General features: G+C 35.1%; 1 protein-coding gene across 3 annotated transcripts in view; it reads right to left on the bottom strand.

Annotated features, from left to right (window-relative positions):
- pxb (putative Hedgehog signaling attenuator pxb) overlaps positions 1 to 20,949 on the bottom strand; it is a 157,759-nt gene that overhangs the window by 117,931 nt on the left and 18,879 nt on the right. For 2 of the 3 annotated variants that reach the window (XM_074185972.1, XM_074185971.1), the window contains exon 2: positions 16,584 to 16,806. In XM_074185972.1, coding sequence (XP_074042073.1) covers positions 16,584 to 16,790 — 207 coding nt within the window. In that variant the 5' untranslated portion in view covers positions 16,791 to 16,806. Of the gene's footprint in view, positions 1 to 16,583; positions 16,807 to 18,822; positions 18,878 to 20,949 lie in introns of those variants that run through there. The other variant, XM_023156701.2, reaches the window with a different exon arrangement.

Genomic DNA, 20,949 nt, shown 5'->3' with positions numbered 1-20,949 from the left:
ACACCTGGGCTCGATAATTTAACAAATGAAAAGAATGTTCAATGTTTAAGGAAGAGCAGCCAGTAGTAGTAGTAGTAGTAATGAGTGATTTTTTTGCTGGTATCTTTTTGGCAACACTGTTTTTGACAGATCATACGTGAATCGTGTCTCGTGTCATTGTGAAACTTGTTCAGTTCGGTCTATAATTTAACCATGAATCTACTTACAAATGAACAAAGCTTGTTAATTATTGAATTTCATTATCAAAATTCATGCTCGGTGAAGAAAGTGCATCGTGACTTCTTCCAGTTTATGGGCAGTTTCGTCGGCCTACTGAAGAAGCTATTCGGAAGCTTGTGGCTTAATTTCGAACCCAGTTTACATTATTGGACATTAAACCACCAACACGCATACGTAGAATGAGGACCGAAGAAAATATTGCCGCTGTATTCGCCAGTGTTCGTGATGACTGTGAAATGTCGATTCGCCGCTGTTCGCAGCAATTGGGCCTCTGCTACTCCACTACGTGGAACATTTTGCGAAAGGATTTGGATGTAAAACCTTACAAGATACAGCTGGTGAAAGTTTTGAAGTCACACAACCTCCCACACATTTGGTGGATGTGTGGGAGGTGCCACACGGCACGCGAAACAATGGCCCAATCAAGAGCGGCCTTCGGTGAACGGTTTATCTCACGGTTGGAGCCCATCAATTGGACGCATAGAAAGTGTGATTTGACGCCTTTGAATTATGTCTTGTGGGGTCATGTTGAGGCTCATGTCTTAAGGGATGAACCAGCAATGACTGACGCTCTGGAAGTCAATATTGAAGCATTAATACGTGAAATACCGGTCGATATGTTAGAGAGAGTGTGCCAAAATTGGTCCTTTTGCGCATGGGCCATCTAAAGCGGAGCCGCGGACAACATTTGCATGAAATCTTCAAACAATAAATTATATTGATCGTTCTATCGATTCCAATAATGATTTCATCAATTTTTCCAAACTTGTTGTGTTGTTTTGAAAATCAAATCCTATACTTCTTAAAGAATCACCCGTTAGTAGTAGTTCAATAATCACCAAATTACATGTATTCATAAAAGCATACGACAGAAAAATGGGCGATTGATATAGATATAAGGAAAGATTTGTCAAAACGAGTCTTTTTATTGAATTTTCATCAGAGGAAACATAGGTATTGATTCACTTAAGTTTTTGGAAAACTACTAAAAAGTAGTAAATAATATTCTTAGTGTACTACAAAAAAGACGCGTTGAATATAAAATCTAAAAGTATAAAATCTTTATACGTGTAATTGATGTAAAACATATAAAACGCAAAAATTTAAATGTGTAAACGTATAAAAATATAAAAATATGAATGTTACAATATGAAATACAAACTCGTCCTAAATTAAAAGTTTTCAAAATGCTAGGTTGGATTGAAAAATGTATATGAAAATTGAGACCCTAGTTCAGTAGAATTTGTTCATAGTAATATTATATTTTCATTTTTGGGCCATTTGATCACTGAAATTTTGAATAACTCAAACACATATCCCGTGTTAATATGATCTGGAGCAAGATTGAATAATTTGAGTCCAATATATATAATTGATATTTGTCCCATGGCTTTGTTCATTTCCGGTATACTTAGGTTACTCATTTTCAGTCGTGTTTCATATCCATGTTAATGATTTCTGAACTTATTTGTGTTGTAAAATAAAAATATTAATAATTATTTAAAATAAAGATCACTCATCAGATCACAAGTTTGGAATATTTGTGCTGAAGGAAAATGAAAATTTAAATTATAGATAATTTTGAGAAAGTGGTATTAGCCGGGGAAGTTGTTTTCCGGTAGGCATTTACCAGAACCTACGATGTAGGTACTTCTAGTTTTATATTATTGTCCAGGTTTTGATAATTTCTTCATTAATGGTAGAGAACACAAACCCAGATTGATTCACACCAAACACATTTCCTGATAAGCCCGATTCATACACATTATCGAAGAGACTACAAAGTTATGTTTCTATAATATATGTTTAGAACATTCTGTGGTGAAATGCATATTTTGGATGACACTCATAATTATCATTTCTGCATGCTTGATTCATAACCTAAACATTGTTTTTTCATTCATTTTGATATCATGATTCTTTTTGAATTCATGAATTATCGAATGAACCATTGCGTTTTCCCTTCGTGTTTTTATTCTTTACAAGATTCATGGGAAAATCAACAATTGAACGTTAACATTATTAGTTCCACCATCATTATATTGATCAAAACTGATATGAATAGTGAAATGAATTTGTTTTACTTATTAATATACGAAGAATTTCTTCAGAAAAAATCACTGACTGAATTTTTCTATTAGGTAATATCACAAATATTGTTCAAAGAGTAAGAATTGTTTTATTCCGGGGATGAAGAAGTTTCTGATTTGAGATGATATAATGAAACAAATATTCGAAAAAATACCTCAAAATTGGATATATTATTGGTTATTATATATATTACAGGTATATATGAACATCTTTTTGGCGGAATAAAGATTCTTATTCCACTTGTCAGCAATTGAAAATTTATTCCGATACCAACATGAAAAATCACTTGATAATTATTGGAGTCTGTGTATAATTTCACAGAAATCAGCATACCTGGCATACAAGGTTATCAGGACTGTTATAATGTTTCAGGTCATTAATATAGCTCAAAACTATTGAAATTCCCAGTATAAAACTTGCCAGACAATGAAATATCGATGTCATATGAGTATTGTTTTACATGTCAGGTAAGATGACATATCGAAGATTTTCATATAATTTCCTTTTTTTCATCCAATGAAAAATGAAAAGGAAAACCAATCGTGTTTCAATAATTTTCGAGAAATAGATGCAGAGAATACTTCATTTGTCTGATCTCAGAAATAGCTTGTTGTATTTGATTTATGAAAAAAGTACATCCAAATCGAACGTTGTCATCAGGTGAAAAAGCTAGAAACAGGAAAGCAGAAATAAATATTTCTAGAGAAGCCGGTTAAGAAACAATATGATTTCATCGCGGGATTCACTGCTCGCCGCTAAATTGTCCAAGAAAAACATCTTTTTCATTAGATTTTGACACTGTCACAGCTTCGCAGCAAGTGAAAATCGAAAACTTAATAGTCTTTACATTCCTTCATCCCTGTTTCTGATCAATTCATCTCCAGCTGTTTTCCCACGTTACCGTCAAAAGCTCAAACGCCTTCTGCGTTAATTGAACCTAGCAGGGATGCCATGTCTCCCGTAAACACATTTATTCACAGTCGAAATAGACTTCGACATCAAAGCAGACGTCTCAATCTATGATGTCCTTAATAATATAAAAGTTGGTGGAAATTTCAAGTGAGCAAATACGCGAAAGAAGGATATAGAAATTATTCGGCTCTTTGATCTCTATACAAATAATATAGGCTTGTTTTTTCCAGGCAGGGTGACCAGGACCGGTTCTGTATAGAGGCCTCGAAGGAAACTTGAGTACCCACTTTAGATCGGGATTTTGAAGGGAAAGAAAGGCGATTGTCAATAAGCGGGAACTTGAAATGTCTATTGTATAATAAGATTGGAAATTTTGAGAGTCCCGCACTAACAGCAAATCGATCATCGCAAAGTGCTGAAACACTTCCTTCAACGACGTTTATCAAGGCAGAGAACATTTATTTTATTTTTCGATATTCTGACAATGGAAAGCAGCAAATATTATCACAGCCTTAAACAATGAGGAATTCTTTTTAAATTTATTGAGAATTTTATAGTATTACGTTCTGTTCCAACAGCTCTCATAATGGCCTTGGGCGTTAACAAAAAGCAGTTTCGGACGCTAGCTCCGGCGGTTAGCTTCAGATCATGTTAATACCTCCATTTTTAGACCGTAGGAATATTTTGCTTCGACTCCTCACTTTCCTAATGGATTATCTGCAACATTTACGCGCAGTTGCAACGTACAAGAAATTTCTGTGAACATACTTGAAAGTTTGTAGCATGCGAAAGAGCAATTTTTGGAAGATAAGTCATCCCTGTTGAAACAGCGACTTGGACTAGTAGAAATATCATATAAAAAACACCTTCTTTGCGAAGATGTATGACAATATCTGTCGAAGTTACTAAGACAATATTGGTTTGGTGAAAAATGGAAACGAAGAGCTCGTTCAATGACAAGTGCATCGAAACTAATTTTCACACCAATTTTGAGATCAAAAAACGGAGAGTCACATATGATCCAAAGAATAATTACACCTAGATGTCGATTTCATGGCTGTCAGCTTCATCGCTATTGGGTAGAAGCCTTTTATTGCTGTAACAACCTGTTTTGATTACCAAGCGTTCAATTTAATCGTCATTGTATCGGCTTGAAGAAAATAATCTACCTGAAACCCAATAATCCCCCACTTCGAATGGAAATTGAGGCAAATGCCACAAATGATAATGCATACTTTAATGGAAAGAATGAGAACACTTTTGCCAATTTCCACTAGTTATTTCATTTTTACGACCGGTTTCGGCTTTTATCCCATCATAACTGGGACAGAGATAAAGCTCAGGCTGATTTTTCACTAGTAAAGAACTGTTTCTAACATAAATTACTCAAGGTCAACATGGAAAAAACTAATCAACTACCTATTAGTTACAATAATGAAAGCAGATCGTATTTTGATAATCTTGAAATCGTTATTTCACAAAAACAAAGTTTCTCAATATTACCTATAAAAGAAATCAAATACTGGCAGAATCACATTCTGTACGTCATCAAAAAACTACAGAACATCTTTTATACATACACAAACCTTACGGAAATTTCGTCATTCAAGCATATGAAAACACTTTACTTTGCTACAGTAGAAATTCTCTTACGTTACAGCATACTAGGTTGGGGTGGGGCACTACGAACACACATCAAACTACTATAGAGATTATCCGAAACATATTCCTGAAGTTGATTTTGGGAAAACCCCACCGATATTCTACAGATCTTTTGTATAAGGAATGCGGGATACTGGATCTGAGACAACTATATTGTTTACGAACTGTTTTCTGTTTCTTAAGTAACTTAGGTAAAGTCCAAGGCAAACGCCTCTTATTCCGTATTGTGTTAGTTCCTCCAGGAGTTTAGAGTGAGATACGGTTTCAAAAGCTTTCTTCGTATCTAAAAATATTCCAATCACTTTTTTGTTAATATTCAGGCTATTATATATATTTCGAGTTACACTGAAAATTGCATCTTCTGTTGACATTCCTTCCCCGAAACCAAATTGATTAGTTGACAAAATGTTTTCATTTGCAAGAAAGGTAACTACTCTTTTTTTTATACATTTTTTGAACACTTTACTAATATTACTTGTCAAAGATATTGGTCTATAATTATCAATACATTTTTTATCTCCATTCTTGTACACTGGTATGACATTACAAATTTTGAGAATTGATGGAAAAATACCAGACGTTAAACAATTATTGAAGACATGAGTCAAGGGTTTCGCTATGAAATACTCAACAGATTTAAGTAAAGTGCTATTTGATTCATCAGGGCCTGGAGCAGATTCATTTTTTAAATCTTTATCATTTCAATCACTTCAGTTTCTGTAATAGGCGACCAATATAAACTTTTGTTATTTGGCTTAAAATCTAAATTCAAATATCCATCAACTTTTTCAATGTTATTAGATAACTCAGGTCCGATATCACAAAAATAATTATTGAAAATGTTAGCTATCTCTTTAGGATCGTTTGTGAGAGCATGGCAATTATCATATATTTCATTTACATTTTCCTTATTTTTAACTTTCCCAGTTGCTTCATTGACTGATTTCCATACCTTTTTTATATCTTCCTCGACCTCTTTCAGTTTATTCATATAATACTGTTCTTTTGTCTATTTTATTAGTCTATTCAAGTAATTACGATAAAGTCTGAAGTTATTTAACAGTTTTTCATCATTTCCATGTTTTCGTGAATGTTTTTTCAATTTTTCTTTTTGAATAATCGAAATAATCAAACCATTGGTGATCCAATGGAATAATAGTGAAATAAAATACAGGTGAAAATAGAACAATTGAACAAAAAAATGAAAATAAAAAATAAAAAACTAATTCTTCCGAAGGATGACTATTTTTGGGTCATTCGAGTGCTTTCACTTATCGTCGCTTTCCTTTCTCCGCTTCACCGGTTTAGTGGGAGATAGCCGTTTGGCGGGAGTTGTCCATTTTTCGCTTGATTATGTTGCGTATCTCTTCGCTAGCTTGGTTGAATACATTGTTGGACAACATGTATGCGGCTTCTTTGAATTTCCTCCTGAACCAATATTCCTTCTTGTGTATGGTCTCAGCTTGGGACCATTCGATGTTATGTTGATGTGTGCAAACGTGATCTGCTCTTCCTGATTTGCTGGTTTCCCATCGCTGTGTGTGTTTCTTGTGGTTCGCAATGCGAACATCTAATAGCCTCCTAGTTTCACCGATATAGGATTTTCCGCACTCACAGGGTATCCGATGAATGCAATTCTTGAAATCGCAGCCTGCGTTTAGTGGCCTGGTTTTTGTACGGCTGCTGCGGATAGTGTTTCCGGATCTGAAGCAGGTTCTGATGTTGTACTTGGATCAAATTCTTCTTATCCTTTCGCATAATCCTCTGATGTAGGGAAGTGCAAGCACTGGTTGTGACGGCTTCTCTTCCTTGCGAGGCTCCTGCTGTCTTTTAGCCAAAGTATGTTACACCATCGCTTTGGAGTATCCGAAAGCAGGGTCCAATAGAATCTTGATGATTCCTTTTTTAGTCGATTGATGGTGGTTGGATTCATGGTTCAGATACTGTCCCGTGTGAGTGGGTTTTCGGTATACAGATGTTTCCAACTTAGTGTCGATCTTCTTCACCAATACGTCTAAGAATGGCAATTATTTGTGGACTTCCTTCTCCATTGTGAAAGTGATGGAAGAAAATAAATAAAAAGAAAGAAACACTGATTCTTTCACAAGCAATGTCTTTCAATGAATGATCATTCTTATTTTCTCCCATCGTGACCACTCTTTCTACTTCACGTCAATGCGGCCCTGAGCAAGACAAAGGTTCGAGAGAACTGAAAACGTCTGCTATTTATACATGCACAAGACGTCAACTGTCCCAATATTTGTGTATGTTGGATTTTATTGCTGTTCATGCTATATGGACCGTTAACATTTGACATCCTCAAAAACATATGCCTTATTATTAATAACTCAAGTTGTTTAACTGACAATTTGCAGCGCGGTCGGGCCCATTTCTCGTTGTATTTATGAGCGATACAGAGAATACTATAGGGCAATGGTATTAATTACCGTCTGACAATTACGGCATGATTAAAAATGGATAATTAGCAGTCACGAGCAGCTGTGGTCGAGCTGGATGATACAGTTGACAGTAAGTTGTTGGAGCGGCTACGAACTTTCAATTATATCAACTTTCTGGAACTATCGATCCATTAACACTAAATGTCATATCGCCTTAAGGATTTTATTGTAGTGCTTGTGTTTTGTACTTGAAAAAAACTTTTTTACTTTATTCAATTATTATCGATTTTCGAGGTGTTAAAACATAATTCAGGAAGCTTCACGTTTTATCAACATAATCACGTCTGCAATTAGTCTTTGATAAAAATTGGCCAATATTTCATCAAAATTCCTGTCTTGTGACGTTCAAGTACTCTTATTCCTCTTGGTAAAACTCTCCCTTGATACGAATTCTGTGCATTGCCGCGATTTTTCCCCGGTGAAAAGTTTTTAATTTCATTTGAAATAGAACGAGATTCACCCAGAACTTTTAATTTCGGTGAATTGAAAAAGTTGCGGCACCTCCATAAATTTCAGGACCAAAAAGAGGTCATACCGGAAATATTAACATGAATTCTCTGAGGCTATCTACTCGCATTCGGCTCTCCAGTCTGCGGCATGATTTTAATTTTGTTTCGTTTCCAATTGAGCCCAGAAATCGCGCTGGAACGACGAAGTATTTGTTTTTTAACAAAGCCGTTTAATTTCAATCCATTCGAACGAACCGGAACCGCACAGTTCATTGAGCATCCTAACAAATATGTAAATGGTATTCCAGAGAAATCATAGAGTGGAATTGAATATGGACGATGGTCAAAAAGGATTGAGATTATGAAGGAACTTCAGAGCAAAATAGACAGGGGAAAAGACAGGAAAGCAGTCGGAATAAGAAAAATATAGTTGAAATTAACAGAAACTCTAACTACCAGCCACAACGAAATGGAGGGGTAATTAAAACGGTGGTTGAGAGAGCACGATGTATTTGTGAATCTGTTAATTATCACTATCGTCAGTTAAATAAATAATGAATTCATTTCCACCATTAATATGGAAGTATCCATTCCCCAATAGTCTTTTTCAACTACAATTGCTTTTTCAATCCTCAGTCTCAGTATGGTGTGTCCATAATTTCCAGAAATACTCACAAGGGCATACAATTTTTCAAATGTTTTTGTCTGTAAAACTTCAAGTAGTTGGTTTTTGGTATATTGATCTCCAAAATACAAATTGTTATCCATTTAAAAACTTTTGTGTTTCAGCTTTCCCCGAATTTTTATTCGGTACTTTGATGAACTGTCGCGAATGATAGGAAGTGTTGTCAAGAACTATTACACTATTCGCATCCCAATTTGGGATCGATGTGTTTTCAAACCATTCCTTGAGTTTTTTTCCAAATAATTTCAAAGAATTCGGAACCCATCGTTTACTTCTTCCGCAATGCACAATGATTAGTCGCGATCCTTTGTTTGCAGGCATGTTAGGCGTACACATTCCCGAACCATCAGTCCACCTTTTCGTAAATGAGTCGTGAGTGTCATACCAAGATTCGTCCAAATAGAAAATTTTCCGTTCTTCTTGTCTATATTCAGTTATTTGTTCTAAGTATTTGTTACTGAATTCCACTATTCTCCTGCTTTCCCTAACTGCTTGACGTTTGTTCATCATTTTAAATTCAAATCATAGTTTCTATATGCAATTCTGAAGAGTTTTGTCACAGCAGCTCACGTTATGGTCGGAAGTATTCAATTTTTTCCTTATGATTTCAATTGTAGGAATCTCATTGCTTTTGTAACAGTCGTATATTTTTTTAATGATTTTATCAGATGAAAATCTAAAGGTTTTGGGAATCCCGCACCACATCGCGTCTCGCGTTCATAAGGCTTGTTTTTGACTATTTTACGTACAGTTGAGAAACGAATTTCGGTCAAATCTGCTGTTGCTTGTAATAGTTTGTTTCCCTCGTAACCAAACTTGAGATGTAGATTTTTATACACATTGAAACATACTTTCTGTGTTTCAATATTCAAATGCATCCGAATCTTGCATTGTTCACCATCGCTATCGAAATCACTACACTGGTAAAAGTCTGCGTTGTTATCACACAATTAGGCGTTCTACGAACTCGATAATATTTTGAGTTTTTCCTGGTATTACTTCAAATATAATAGATGAAGAACGTTTATCTGCACGTCAACAGCCATCAAAAGTTATTCTGTTTTTTAACTTTTCGTTCGTACAAATAGAAGCAAACAGCAGCGGTTTTCCCACTTTCGTTTTCATTTCTATGCAGTATCATCATTTACATCCCCAGCTGTACTAAATCCATCGTGGAAGTCTAACAAACGACAGCTACTTTGGGACCATAAATTCTGTTGAAATTTCGTATAAAGCTGTTAGCTGTTAACTATTCCCCAAGTCATAATTGCCGAACGAATTACCATTTTTTGTCCATCGTTTCATGGGAGACTTTTACAGCTATTACTGGTGACCGTAAAGTCAATATTTCATTAAAAATGACAAAACTTTAGATCATTTGTCGACGAATGGTAATCGTTATCTTTTAATTGCAGGGTAAACAAGAAAATTTAATAACTCTATTCGGTAAAAGTAATGGGAATTATAATTATCGAAAGAAATTTTTTAATACATGTGAAACCAGCTCCGGGTGGAAGTCATTATGACTAATTGAGCTAATAATGCCTCAGAGAAATGTTTTAATGAAACATGCTCATTGCATCCATGTCAATTCTGAATTAATTAATATTAATTATTTCGGTATTGAAACATTTTTGATACACTGCGGTGCAGAAACCCGTTTCACTTGCATTAAAATGTTGCAGGAGTGCAGTTACTCCAGAGAGACAACATAAAGAAGCTGTTTTCAGAACGGTGCTTCATAAGTTATGTATACAGGGAAAGACAAGTACAAATTATATTCAGATGAAACATGAGAATTTCGGTGATGAATGACTACCTTATACATTTTGTTGTTACAAATTTCTCTGATGATGTAAAAATCTATTGATCTCATATCTTCGTTTTCCAACATTTTGCAATGAAACCTATTCTGAAGTTAATCATCTAGAGTTGCAAGTTAAGTTTTGTTCAACGTGGCAAAAAAATCAAGAGACCTGAATCGAGTGATCTTCAAGGTGATTCGTCAATGCATAGGATGAATGATGTAAGCTATCTTTGAGAAAATAAATCTTAGTATTCACTGTCTTTTTTTTGCGGCATCAACTGCTAGGTTATTAGCCGCGTATGTGCTATATGTTCTTCAAAATACGGAATTACAACTTCTACGCCCATTCAGATTCCATCAGGGGTACCGCAGGGTTCTCATATGGGCCCACTGCTGTTCAACTTGTTTGTATCGGACAGAGTTTGTTTTCGAATATTCAGAATTTTTTATGTTTGCTGATGATCCCAAACTTTATCGAGCAATTTCTTACCGGGAAGATGCTGAACTAGTTTAAAAAGATCTCGAAGCCTTTTCCATGTGGTGTAGAAATGATTTGTTAGAGGTAAACATTGATAAGTGTCAAATCAGAAAAGTGAGAATCTCTGGAAGGGAGATTGACTGGCAAGCGCGGGTAAAGTACCTCGGCCTTTTGATAGACCGTAGGCTCACTTGGAACCCGCACATTATGTACGTCAAATCTAAGATCGAGGGTCGGATAGCCAGTCTGTACCCTCTGTTCAATAGAAAATCAAGGATGACAAAATTACGATCTATAACACGATGTTCAAGCCTGTCATCATGTACGCTACAGGCGTCTGGGGACAAGCGGCTCCGTCCAACATTTCCATTTTGGAAAGGTTGCAAAATAAGTTAATTAGGATGATTGTGAATGCTCCTTGGTTCGTGCGAAATGAAGCCATCCGCAGAGATTTGCATCTGCCTTCCATTCGGCAGTCCATTCAGTCGGGGAATGAGAGAGTTTTCGAAAAAACGGAAACTCATGAAAACCCGTTAGTTAGGGAAGCCACAGATTATGCTGTAGACGACCCCTCCCGATATAGAAGGCCCCGACACTCTGTCGAATGAGGCCCTCATGTCCCCCGTTTACGGATGAATAACTCTTTCATCCATCCCACCCCAGCCAGGTAGGGGTATCCCGTGAAGGGCGACACTGATGTCTAAGGACTTCATGCCGTCACCAATTCAGTCATGAACCCATTGGTCCCTCTCAAGACCAACAATCAGCCAAAAGGGTAGGGAAGCTGGTCTCCAAACCTGGATGAAATCACGATGACATTCTGTTTAGGAGTCCAAGTGAATATACATTGAATAATATAGCTCTCAAAAGAGAAACATTTATTCGCTTTTCAGGAAGAAATATATTGATTCTGGGTGCCAAGATAGTCGTTAACTACAGAAATTAGGAGAGCTAGTGAGTATGCAAGACCTGGAAGCAGCTCTTCATGTCTTATGTGGATATGAGGTATTTTATGATGCAAACTTATGGATAAGCGAAATTCTGTCCAAAATATGACAAATATGCAGTAAACAACCCGCACAAACTAGTTCCGTGAACGAGATTGTTAAAATGGGATTAAAAAATGGAAACAAAATGTCAAGAGCAATGGAGATTGATTGTGTTCTGGAGACTTGAAAGAAATATAGGGTCATTCAACTTTAACTAAAAATATTTTGACAGATGCTCAACAAAAATTCTCAGATATTTTCAAAATCCGGAAGTCTGTGGCTTCAAAATCCAATTATCCATAAAAATATTCCAGTCGATCTTTGATACTTTTTTTGAAAACCAAGTTTATATCACCAGAAAACTTTTTAGTGGGAAATATATTGATTCTGGGTGCTAAGATAGTCCTCATCCCCAGAAATCAGGATAACTGGTGAGTATGCCAGACTTGGAAAAACAGCTGAATATAGTACGGGTACAGGCCCAAGTTACGTCGCAAAATTCACGAAGTTGTGGTATGCGAAAAGTCCAGTTCTTGTGAGCTGAACGAAATCGGCTGCCAGGAAGGCCAACCAAGCAGAATCAGAGATCACCCTCAAGAGTCGCTATCAGACGGCTCCGGTAAATATAATACCTTTCTAACCAGAATTCTTTTGCAGATTCACTGAGAAACACTTGTTCGCGATCTAAAGACACTCGTCAACGGTTTGTTTTTGGGGGCCCCGTGCAATAATTACATTCAAGTACAGTCACGATTCAATAAAATATCAGATTAGAAAGTAGAAGAACCTAAAGGCTGGCTTTCGACTGCAGAAGGTCAGATGGTAATCTTGCTGAAGAGCCTATCAGTAGGTTGAGGTCCACTTATAAGAGTGGGAGTGGATGGACGAGAGGGGATGTTCTGCACACAGTAACTGTGTGGGGAAGATTTTATCTCAGAGTACTCAACCTGGAAGGGGGCATGGTGGGAAGGGGGGGGAGAGACAGCGGCGATGTTTTCGGCATATTTCGTGTTATCATCCACCTCATTGTGAATGGTCCTCTCTTTGAAATGGGCAGAGCGCGCGGTACGTTGCCCGAACAATTTTACTATTTGCACGTATTGTTGACTACTATATCCGTCCATGGTGATTTGGCAGAACAGACTGAATAAATGACAACTGATTTGACAGACGAAGTCCTTGTTGGAAGATTTGTTATAAAGACAGACCGTTCTCATAAAAAAGACAACTACAACTGAACTATTTGTAATATTTGAGTGAAGATGCTCTTATCGTTATTAATAATATTTTATCAAATATAGAGCCTTCAGATGGTCGAACAGATCAAAAGCCTGGGGAAGATTGGCATCACAGAGACTGAAAAAAAATGCTGCTACTGATACAGTATTCATTAATAGAGAAAAGTAACATTTGCGCAAAAATGAATGCTCTGATATTTCCTTTTGTGATGCAGTATCAATTCATAACCGTAATTAAGGCTTCATTGAGCTAATTAATACAAGTGCTAAGTGAATTCGTTTATTTGGGTCGATTCATCAACTAGATTAAGTGACAGGCATGCCTGCACTGAAATTAGATTGATGTATGAAGGGTTTCCGAAAAATAGGACAGTTGAAAAAGTAAGAAATATTCTTAAGATGTATGTATCATGCTGAAGATTCAAATCGTGCCAAGGCTGTCTTGTGGAACATCCAGTAGTTGATATTATTCGGTTCCAATTCCTCGTTTTTCAAATGCATTTTGTTCCAGACATTCGGGATGGATATCTAGATCACTTCGAATTGTTGCAATTATAATTTGGTGATTACTCAAATAATATATACAGACGAAGAGGAACAATGATAGATAGGAACAATAACAGAGATTATAGTGCTTACGGAGATGAAAGAAATGATATTTACATACATAGGAGAAGTAGAACTGTGGAAGAAATCAGACAGCTTAATAATATACAACGGACACACGCTAAGACTGAGGTACAAACTACTAGTAATGAGGTTGAAATGACAAATTCTCAGTAGAATAAATTATCTAATGTAAACTAACATTCAGAATATCATGCTAATAGTAAAATTAACTATGACAAACATTTGAAATTACAAAATAATGAATATTACTGGAGATTTTTCCCAACAACAAATCGTTATTTTTACACCTCGACATGTGTTTCGATCACCAAGTGATCATCTTCAAGAGGAAGATAAAACTGTTTTATCTTCCTCTTGAAGATGATCACTTGGTGATCACCAAAGGTTCCAAACAGTACATCACAAGAACAAAATAATAGTAAACATATAGATGGATTACATTTACAAGAACATAATTGGCAAGGTGAAAGATCATTACAAATTGGGGTAAATATATTAATAGACCAACAGGGAATCTTCTCATTTAACAAAATTATAGAAAAGATCAGAATAAATAAGAAGCAAAAGATATAATGAAATGTAGAAAAGTCAATGGTATTTCGTTAAAGACAATTAAGGATCAGGAACTATATGTTATTAGTAATGAATTAGCTTTTGACATGAAGATAATGGTCATCCTGGAATGAGAAAAGTGTGGATGATGTTTAGAGAAAACTATTTTTGTAGAAAAGATATCCAAATAACCGAATATTTGACTAATAATAGTAATAATTGCATGTATGATGTAGCAGTCACTTTATGTATACAGAACCATCAATAATTATAATATTATCGACTTTTGTTCCGAACAATTTTACGAATGTTGCACAATTGCAGTTCACATTATAATTTTCGTGGTTCGATGCAGCAAACTGTCCAAATCGATTCGTGTTTGTATGAAACATCAGCACTTTTGGAGCTATTCCAGGTTTACGATCAAATTTTATAGTTCAAACTGAAGTTAATAAAACCGTTTTGTTTCTCTCGAGCACAACTAAAGTTGTGGAGTATCATTTAAATTTCTCTCTTTCCAGATATTTATGAGATCCGGGAGTTATACAACTCCGGTAAACTTTGCTGTGGAGAAACTGAGTTTTTATTTCCCGAAACGTTGAAACCATTGAAAGTAGCTTCAGCCTCGCGGCAATTATGAAAGTATCAAGTTTTACGGTAGACAATAATGAAACAACGTTTCATAATTGAATATAAATCAAGGATTTGCGTTACAAAATTTCACGCTCCAGTTTTATTTTGAACAAAAGTAAATTTCATTCGTTGTAGCACTGCTCCAAAAACTTTATTCATTCGTGTCTGTAACATGTTTGTGAGTAAAATTCATAAAGTATGAATGAGGAATTGAATGAAAGACAAAAAATACAATGTTTTATTCCCCTGAATTATCAAGTGTCATTTTGAGGTACTTACTGATCTCTAGTGTATCAACTATTGGTACATTTGACATGTCATGCACTGTCAGTTATAGATACATTTGCGTATGTTTCAAAATAATATAGCAAAACGGAAAAATATTACACATGATTCTTTACAGACACATTTATTTATTTCATACACTATTCTACAGGATGAACCCAATTACAGAATAGGGAGTAACAGTGACATTTACAAATATGTACTTACATAATTTGTGAATTTATATTTTTTAGCAGTTAGCTAAAAAATGTCTTTTGATTTGTATAATCTGACAGTTGGATATATCTAGGACATGACTAACAGGATAAGAGGTATCGCACATTGTATAAATTGAAGATTTTTTCATTATATTTGTACGCGGAGTGTTGAGATAAAATGTGACACTATTCCTAGATGACCGTCTAGGAACCCAAAAATTCAACATATGTAACAGTTGAGAGCCAGTGATGATATTGTTTATGACCTTGAATAAAAAAGAAATGAATAATATTTACGCCTTACCTCGAGATTACAAAAATTTTGAGTTACAAACAATTCATAATAGGCCTTCAAATTCAAAAGACATATTTTAGGAAGCACCTCTGTAGGGCTTCCAGTTGATTTAAACAGTGTGACCCATTTTTACACCCCCCTAAAATTTGAAGTTGAAAATCGATTTTAATATTTTTTTTTAATGTCAAGTACTAAAAGGTCTACCTTGGGACAAAATTTGAAATGTTTATTGAAGTTTCAGGGCATACTACGATATTTTTTCTTAGTCGGAAATCGGGATTTTTTATTAGTGATTTTTAATTGAAAAAAATCACTACGCCACTAACAATGAAGCAAAAAATTTCAATGAACGTAACTAATAACTAATTGTTGAAATGTTTCGATTCAGTGCAACAATTAATTCTAACTCATATTCTAGTAGCCTCTACTAATCTACCACGTATTTCGATACATGTGTCGTTTCTGATTAGGTTCCTTAGTTCTCGAGGGCTAATATCTGCACATACCTGTCGAGTTCTTGCACAAAGTTCATTTCTATCTCTTGAGCGGTTTTCGTAAACCTTTTGTGTGAGAAGTCCCCAGAGAAAAAAGTCTGGAAATCTAGGTGGCCACATCAACATGAAGTCGATGATTTCCGATTATTGAAAATTCAATTCCTTCACAGTATCATTCCTCGAACTAGGTTGAAGCGAACAACAAACAACATATTTGTCATCGCCCCATATGCCTGTGAACGAGATAACCAACCGCATATCCGAAATTTGCCCAATTTCGTGTATAAGAAAAAAAACTTTTCACATATAGTTAGTGCGCATACTTGAATACTGTTTTTTCGGTCAGGCCAGTCTCAACTCCCTACACCAACGCAACGGTTAAAAAATGTCTGAAATCTTATTTTCGAAAACTAAAACACGGGATGGTTGACATAAAAGTGAGACTCACTGTATATATTTCAATGATTTCTTGGAAAATGAAAAAAATAGTCGTTGTCGATGAGCTTACCGGTAGGGCATCACACGTTTCGATGGGCAAGGGATCCTCAGTGCAGTACATGGGGTCTTCGGGTTGGAGAATGGGCGGGCGAGGAGGGGGCGGTAGCATGAACTTAGGGGGCGGCCCAGGACAATCGCAGTCCGCCCCTGTCTCCATACCCCACATGTTCTCGAGACCGCCAGGAGGTGGATCCTCGTAGTCTGTAGGTCTGTCCATAGACCTCGAACTGTTACTGCAAAAAAAGGTTAGTTTAGGTAAAATGAAACTTTTGGCTTCCTACTGATTCGTCAACATAAAAAAATAATGAATGACAAAATATCTGTAGGATATGAACAGAAATACATCCCAAATAACTACTTCCTTCATAAACATTAAATTAAGTACATGAAAAATTGTTTCTCACGTTCAGTTTGTAGGTACTTCAAATATTTGTAATGAAATTGAATCAATTAGACTGATTAGAGAACAGACTGATTAGAGAACAGACTGATTCATGATTGATTAGTAGGTAAGTTAAAGAATATGTTGAACATAATTCATTTTTTAAAATCAATTTGCTCTGAGGTGATCATATTGATAAGGTTATCAAAATTCACGATGAATCTGTTAAATATTCAGCAAAAAATTTGTAAATATACTATAAAATTCGCTAAAACGATTCAAATTATTATCTGTTATTATCTGGATAAGAAAGATCAGAATGAGTGAGGTGATATTCCACTTATTATTTAGGTACCATTTATCAATTCATTTTGATTTCAAATCACGAACATTGGCCTTTTGACGTTTGTTGAATTTTTATACTCCGATATCAACTGAAGAAGACATTGTGAATAGTGAGAATCGAAACGTTGTGAAGTGACCTGGTTTAAAATTCATTCTTTTTCCTTTATTTTTTTACTTTCATTTGTTTTTTCTTATTTTTCATTTATTTTACTTATTTTATTTTGTCTTCATTAAATTTTTATTGTTTGTGAAAAATTTGACTATTCGCTAATCGTTAACCCATTTATCAAATAATTTTCATTTTTGGTCACAATGATTTGTTTGCTTTACAAATTAGTGTTATGCATTTTCATACTCATTGCTTAATCATTTTTGGTATTTTTTTTTGTTTTAAACAAATAACCCGAATATTCAATTTCCGTATTTTTGGTATTTTCTATTATTTTAACATTCCATTCTTTCTTTTGTTTTTATTTGTTCTTTCACAGATTTCATCGGACCATAATTTTTAAAGATATGGCGAATGCGCCAAGTCTACAGCGTAATATAAATTAACATATTAGCAGCATAAAATTCCATTTTATTTTCGTAAAGCAAAGTATATTTTCAAATCTAATGTTATACTCAATAGCTCTTTATATTTCTGATGCCTCATGCAAAAACGAGTTTGCCATAATTTTTTGGATCGAATTATCAAAACTGATTTCGTTGTTGAAAAATGGGAATCATTAACCAATTACAATTTATTAGAAAGAAGACTAACTGAAATTTTTTTTTCTAACTGCGAACATAATACGAATATTAGGTTATCTTGAAACTTTTTATCATTATCAGAAATCAAAATGGAGAGAAATTTGGTGGTTCTTTAAACGACAGTTTTATGTGGAGGATTCAATATTTTATACATTCCATTCTCTTGACTTGTGTAAAAAAAATTAGAATCATTGCAGTTTGAGGCGAGATTTTTATAGTGAATACAGGTTTCGAAAACGGAAAAGGATTGTCTTCCGAAACGTTAACCACCTAAGAAAGCCAAATATCAATAATAATTTTTTTCAATCTGTAAGCAAAGTTAATGGAAACAAGTTACTGACTAATTGGACTTTCTCTATTGATTTAGCTTCCATTTTTTTACATTTTTTTTTCAGATTCTGGAACGTTATGAACCCAACAAAATAGTATAAAATAATTGAGGTAGATTGCAACCTCATGTCAGAGAAGGAAAAATCAGAGTCACTTGAAATATTTGGGATACTGATGATAATCAAGAAAACAAATAGACCTGTATCAGATCTCTCTCAATATTCTACTCAATTCCTTTGTGATGGAATTTAGAATAAAACTCAGGCTAAATCATGTAATCTTGGAGCCGAAATTTCTCACTTTGTGATTTTGCTATATTTTCACATTTTGCTAATATTCGAATAATAAAGTCCATATTTTGGTATATATACAGATGTTTTTCCCATTGAGTTTGTTACTATCGACCAGCAAAACCGAATCGTGCATTGCACAAACTCACATTATGAAAACAAGAAAATCGCACACGTTAACTCGTTCAGTAACACTAACTGGAAATTAGAAAATGGTGCAAAAATAATATATTATTATTTATTCAGTGATACAGGTTCCAACGCAAACACATGATGGTGATAACATTGTTATCAATAAATTTTTTAAAAACAATGAATAGAAATAGAACATGTGAACGAAAGTAAATATTTAATGAGCTGTTAGTGTTGGACGATATACCTTTATCAAGCCATGATTAACCATTGAAAATAACAACTGGGGAGCAATAACGAAGCAAATGTTTGTTGTATTCGAGATATTGGAATACCATAGATAACACTATGAAAATAGATGACACTGAGAAAATAGATTACTCAGTTGTTTCTATTTTTGAATGAGGTACGTACAAGTAGTGAATATTCAAAAGTTTCTTCAAAATCGGTTTTTCCTTTAACCAGCTTTTGCTTCTTTATGAACGACAATCCTCAATAGTCGAAACTTGTGCGAGCTAAGGATTACCGGGGTCTTATTTTTTGGACGATAGGCACTGAAAAAAGTATGAAGAAGAATTATATGAGTTTTTCATCTCAGGTTCGATTGGCTTCTGCCTGAAGCCAGAACAAACAAACTCTGAAAGAGGAAAAGTCTTTGACACACAACTATCTTTCGGAACTCAAAAAACTCAAATGTCTTCTAGAAACTCATTCCCAATGTAAAAAACCCAAGTACGTGTTTCAAAGAGAAGGTTGCAAATATTTTGAATATGGAAAGAAGCTGTAGTAATAGGTACCCTCGATGTCATAGGGAAGTGCAGCCACTTTTTGACAGCTCTGTTTCTGTTTTATACTCAAAACTGCAAAACCGAGTCATATGAAGCAAGTGATGCCCTTCTTCTTTTGTCATTTTGAATGTCAAAACGGAAAAATATTGCCTATCGACTATTTTGGTTAACTATGGCATTTTTGTATAGAATAGTGCTCATGAACTCCAGACTTCTACTCAAGGTGGGTTTCAGTAACCAATTTGGCATCTTCAGGAGATGCAATAGTGAATCCTAACTTTAAAATTAGTTTATTTATATCTATCATACAAATTTTCAACAAAGCGATTCAAATAAAGGCGAGTTGTCTGTCCTTGTTCATCTTTCACTGCCTGAACCACTGTGCATGCTGTTTTTGGCGAGTGCATTGGCTAGCTACTCGTGGGACTTTCATGGACAGAGTAAACTTAAAAATTCTTTCTGACGCTGAGTCTACAGAGGAGATAGATGTCGGGCTTACGACTCCAACTGATCTCTCTGTAATTTTAGATCAGGAGCGAGAGCTTCTCAACTCTCCAACTCCTGATCCAATAACTGAACCTGAAAAAAAAGGTTTGGTGGTGCAGCCAGGAAACGACTGAGTCGTCTCCTCAAAAGCGGGGTACCTCTTGAGCGGCGTACGCAAAATCTGTCTCAGGTCCCTGCAGGGGACCAAATCAGGTTACCATCTGACCTGAAAGACCACTCACCGTACAAACTAATCGGCTTCGTTAGAAAGCTGGGTTTATTTGCTCTATTGTGAATAGGTGTGAGCCACAATGAACCATTGCGGGTTGCGGTGGAGGTCGTATAGGCCCACTCACTTTGGACCTAACCCTAACGTAACCTAACCCAAAAATCAGTTTGGAGTTAGATTTTTTTTACTGTTTAATAGTTTTTTTTGGCATTTCCAGATCATCCACGAATCTAGTGTTTTGTACCTATCTCAACAATTTCAGACATTTTTTCATTTATTTTATGGCCGTTTTCCAAACGGTATCAAGCCACATCAGAACTTTCCGATCTGAGAATACCTAAATGATTCCAGTGTAATCTGTTTATAAAGTTCTCACGAGGATTTCCTTGTGATGTATATTTTTCAGAATTCCATACGTGATTTACATAGTATCTATTTTTATCATATTATTTATTTATTGTATTTTTATCTATAACTATATTAAGATTTGCCATATGTACTACCTGTACCTGAAATGGTTAATAAATATTCTATTCTGCTCTATTCTGAAATCGAATATGTACTGCCTGTTTTTTGAAACGAGTTTCATTTGCTTGTTGAGTCTGTTCGACATACTTATTGTCAAAGATATATTACAACGA

The sequence above is a fragment of the Leptinotarsa decemlineata genome, unplaced genomic scaffold (genome assembly GCF_025532065.1).
Source record: "Leptinotarsa decemlineata unplaced genomic scaffold, Ldec_3_MD MMD2_tig00078422_RagTag_RagTag, whole genome shotgun sequence".
Taxonomy (NCBI): Eukaryota; Metazoa; Arthropoda; class Insecta; order Coleoptera; family Chrysomelidae; genus Leptinotarsa; species Leptinotarsa decemlineata.
This window is presented reverse-complemented; position numbering and strand designations above follow the sequence as displayed.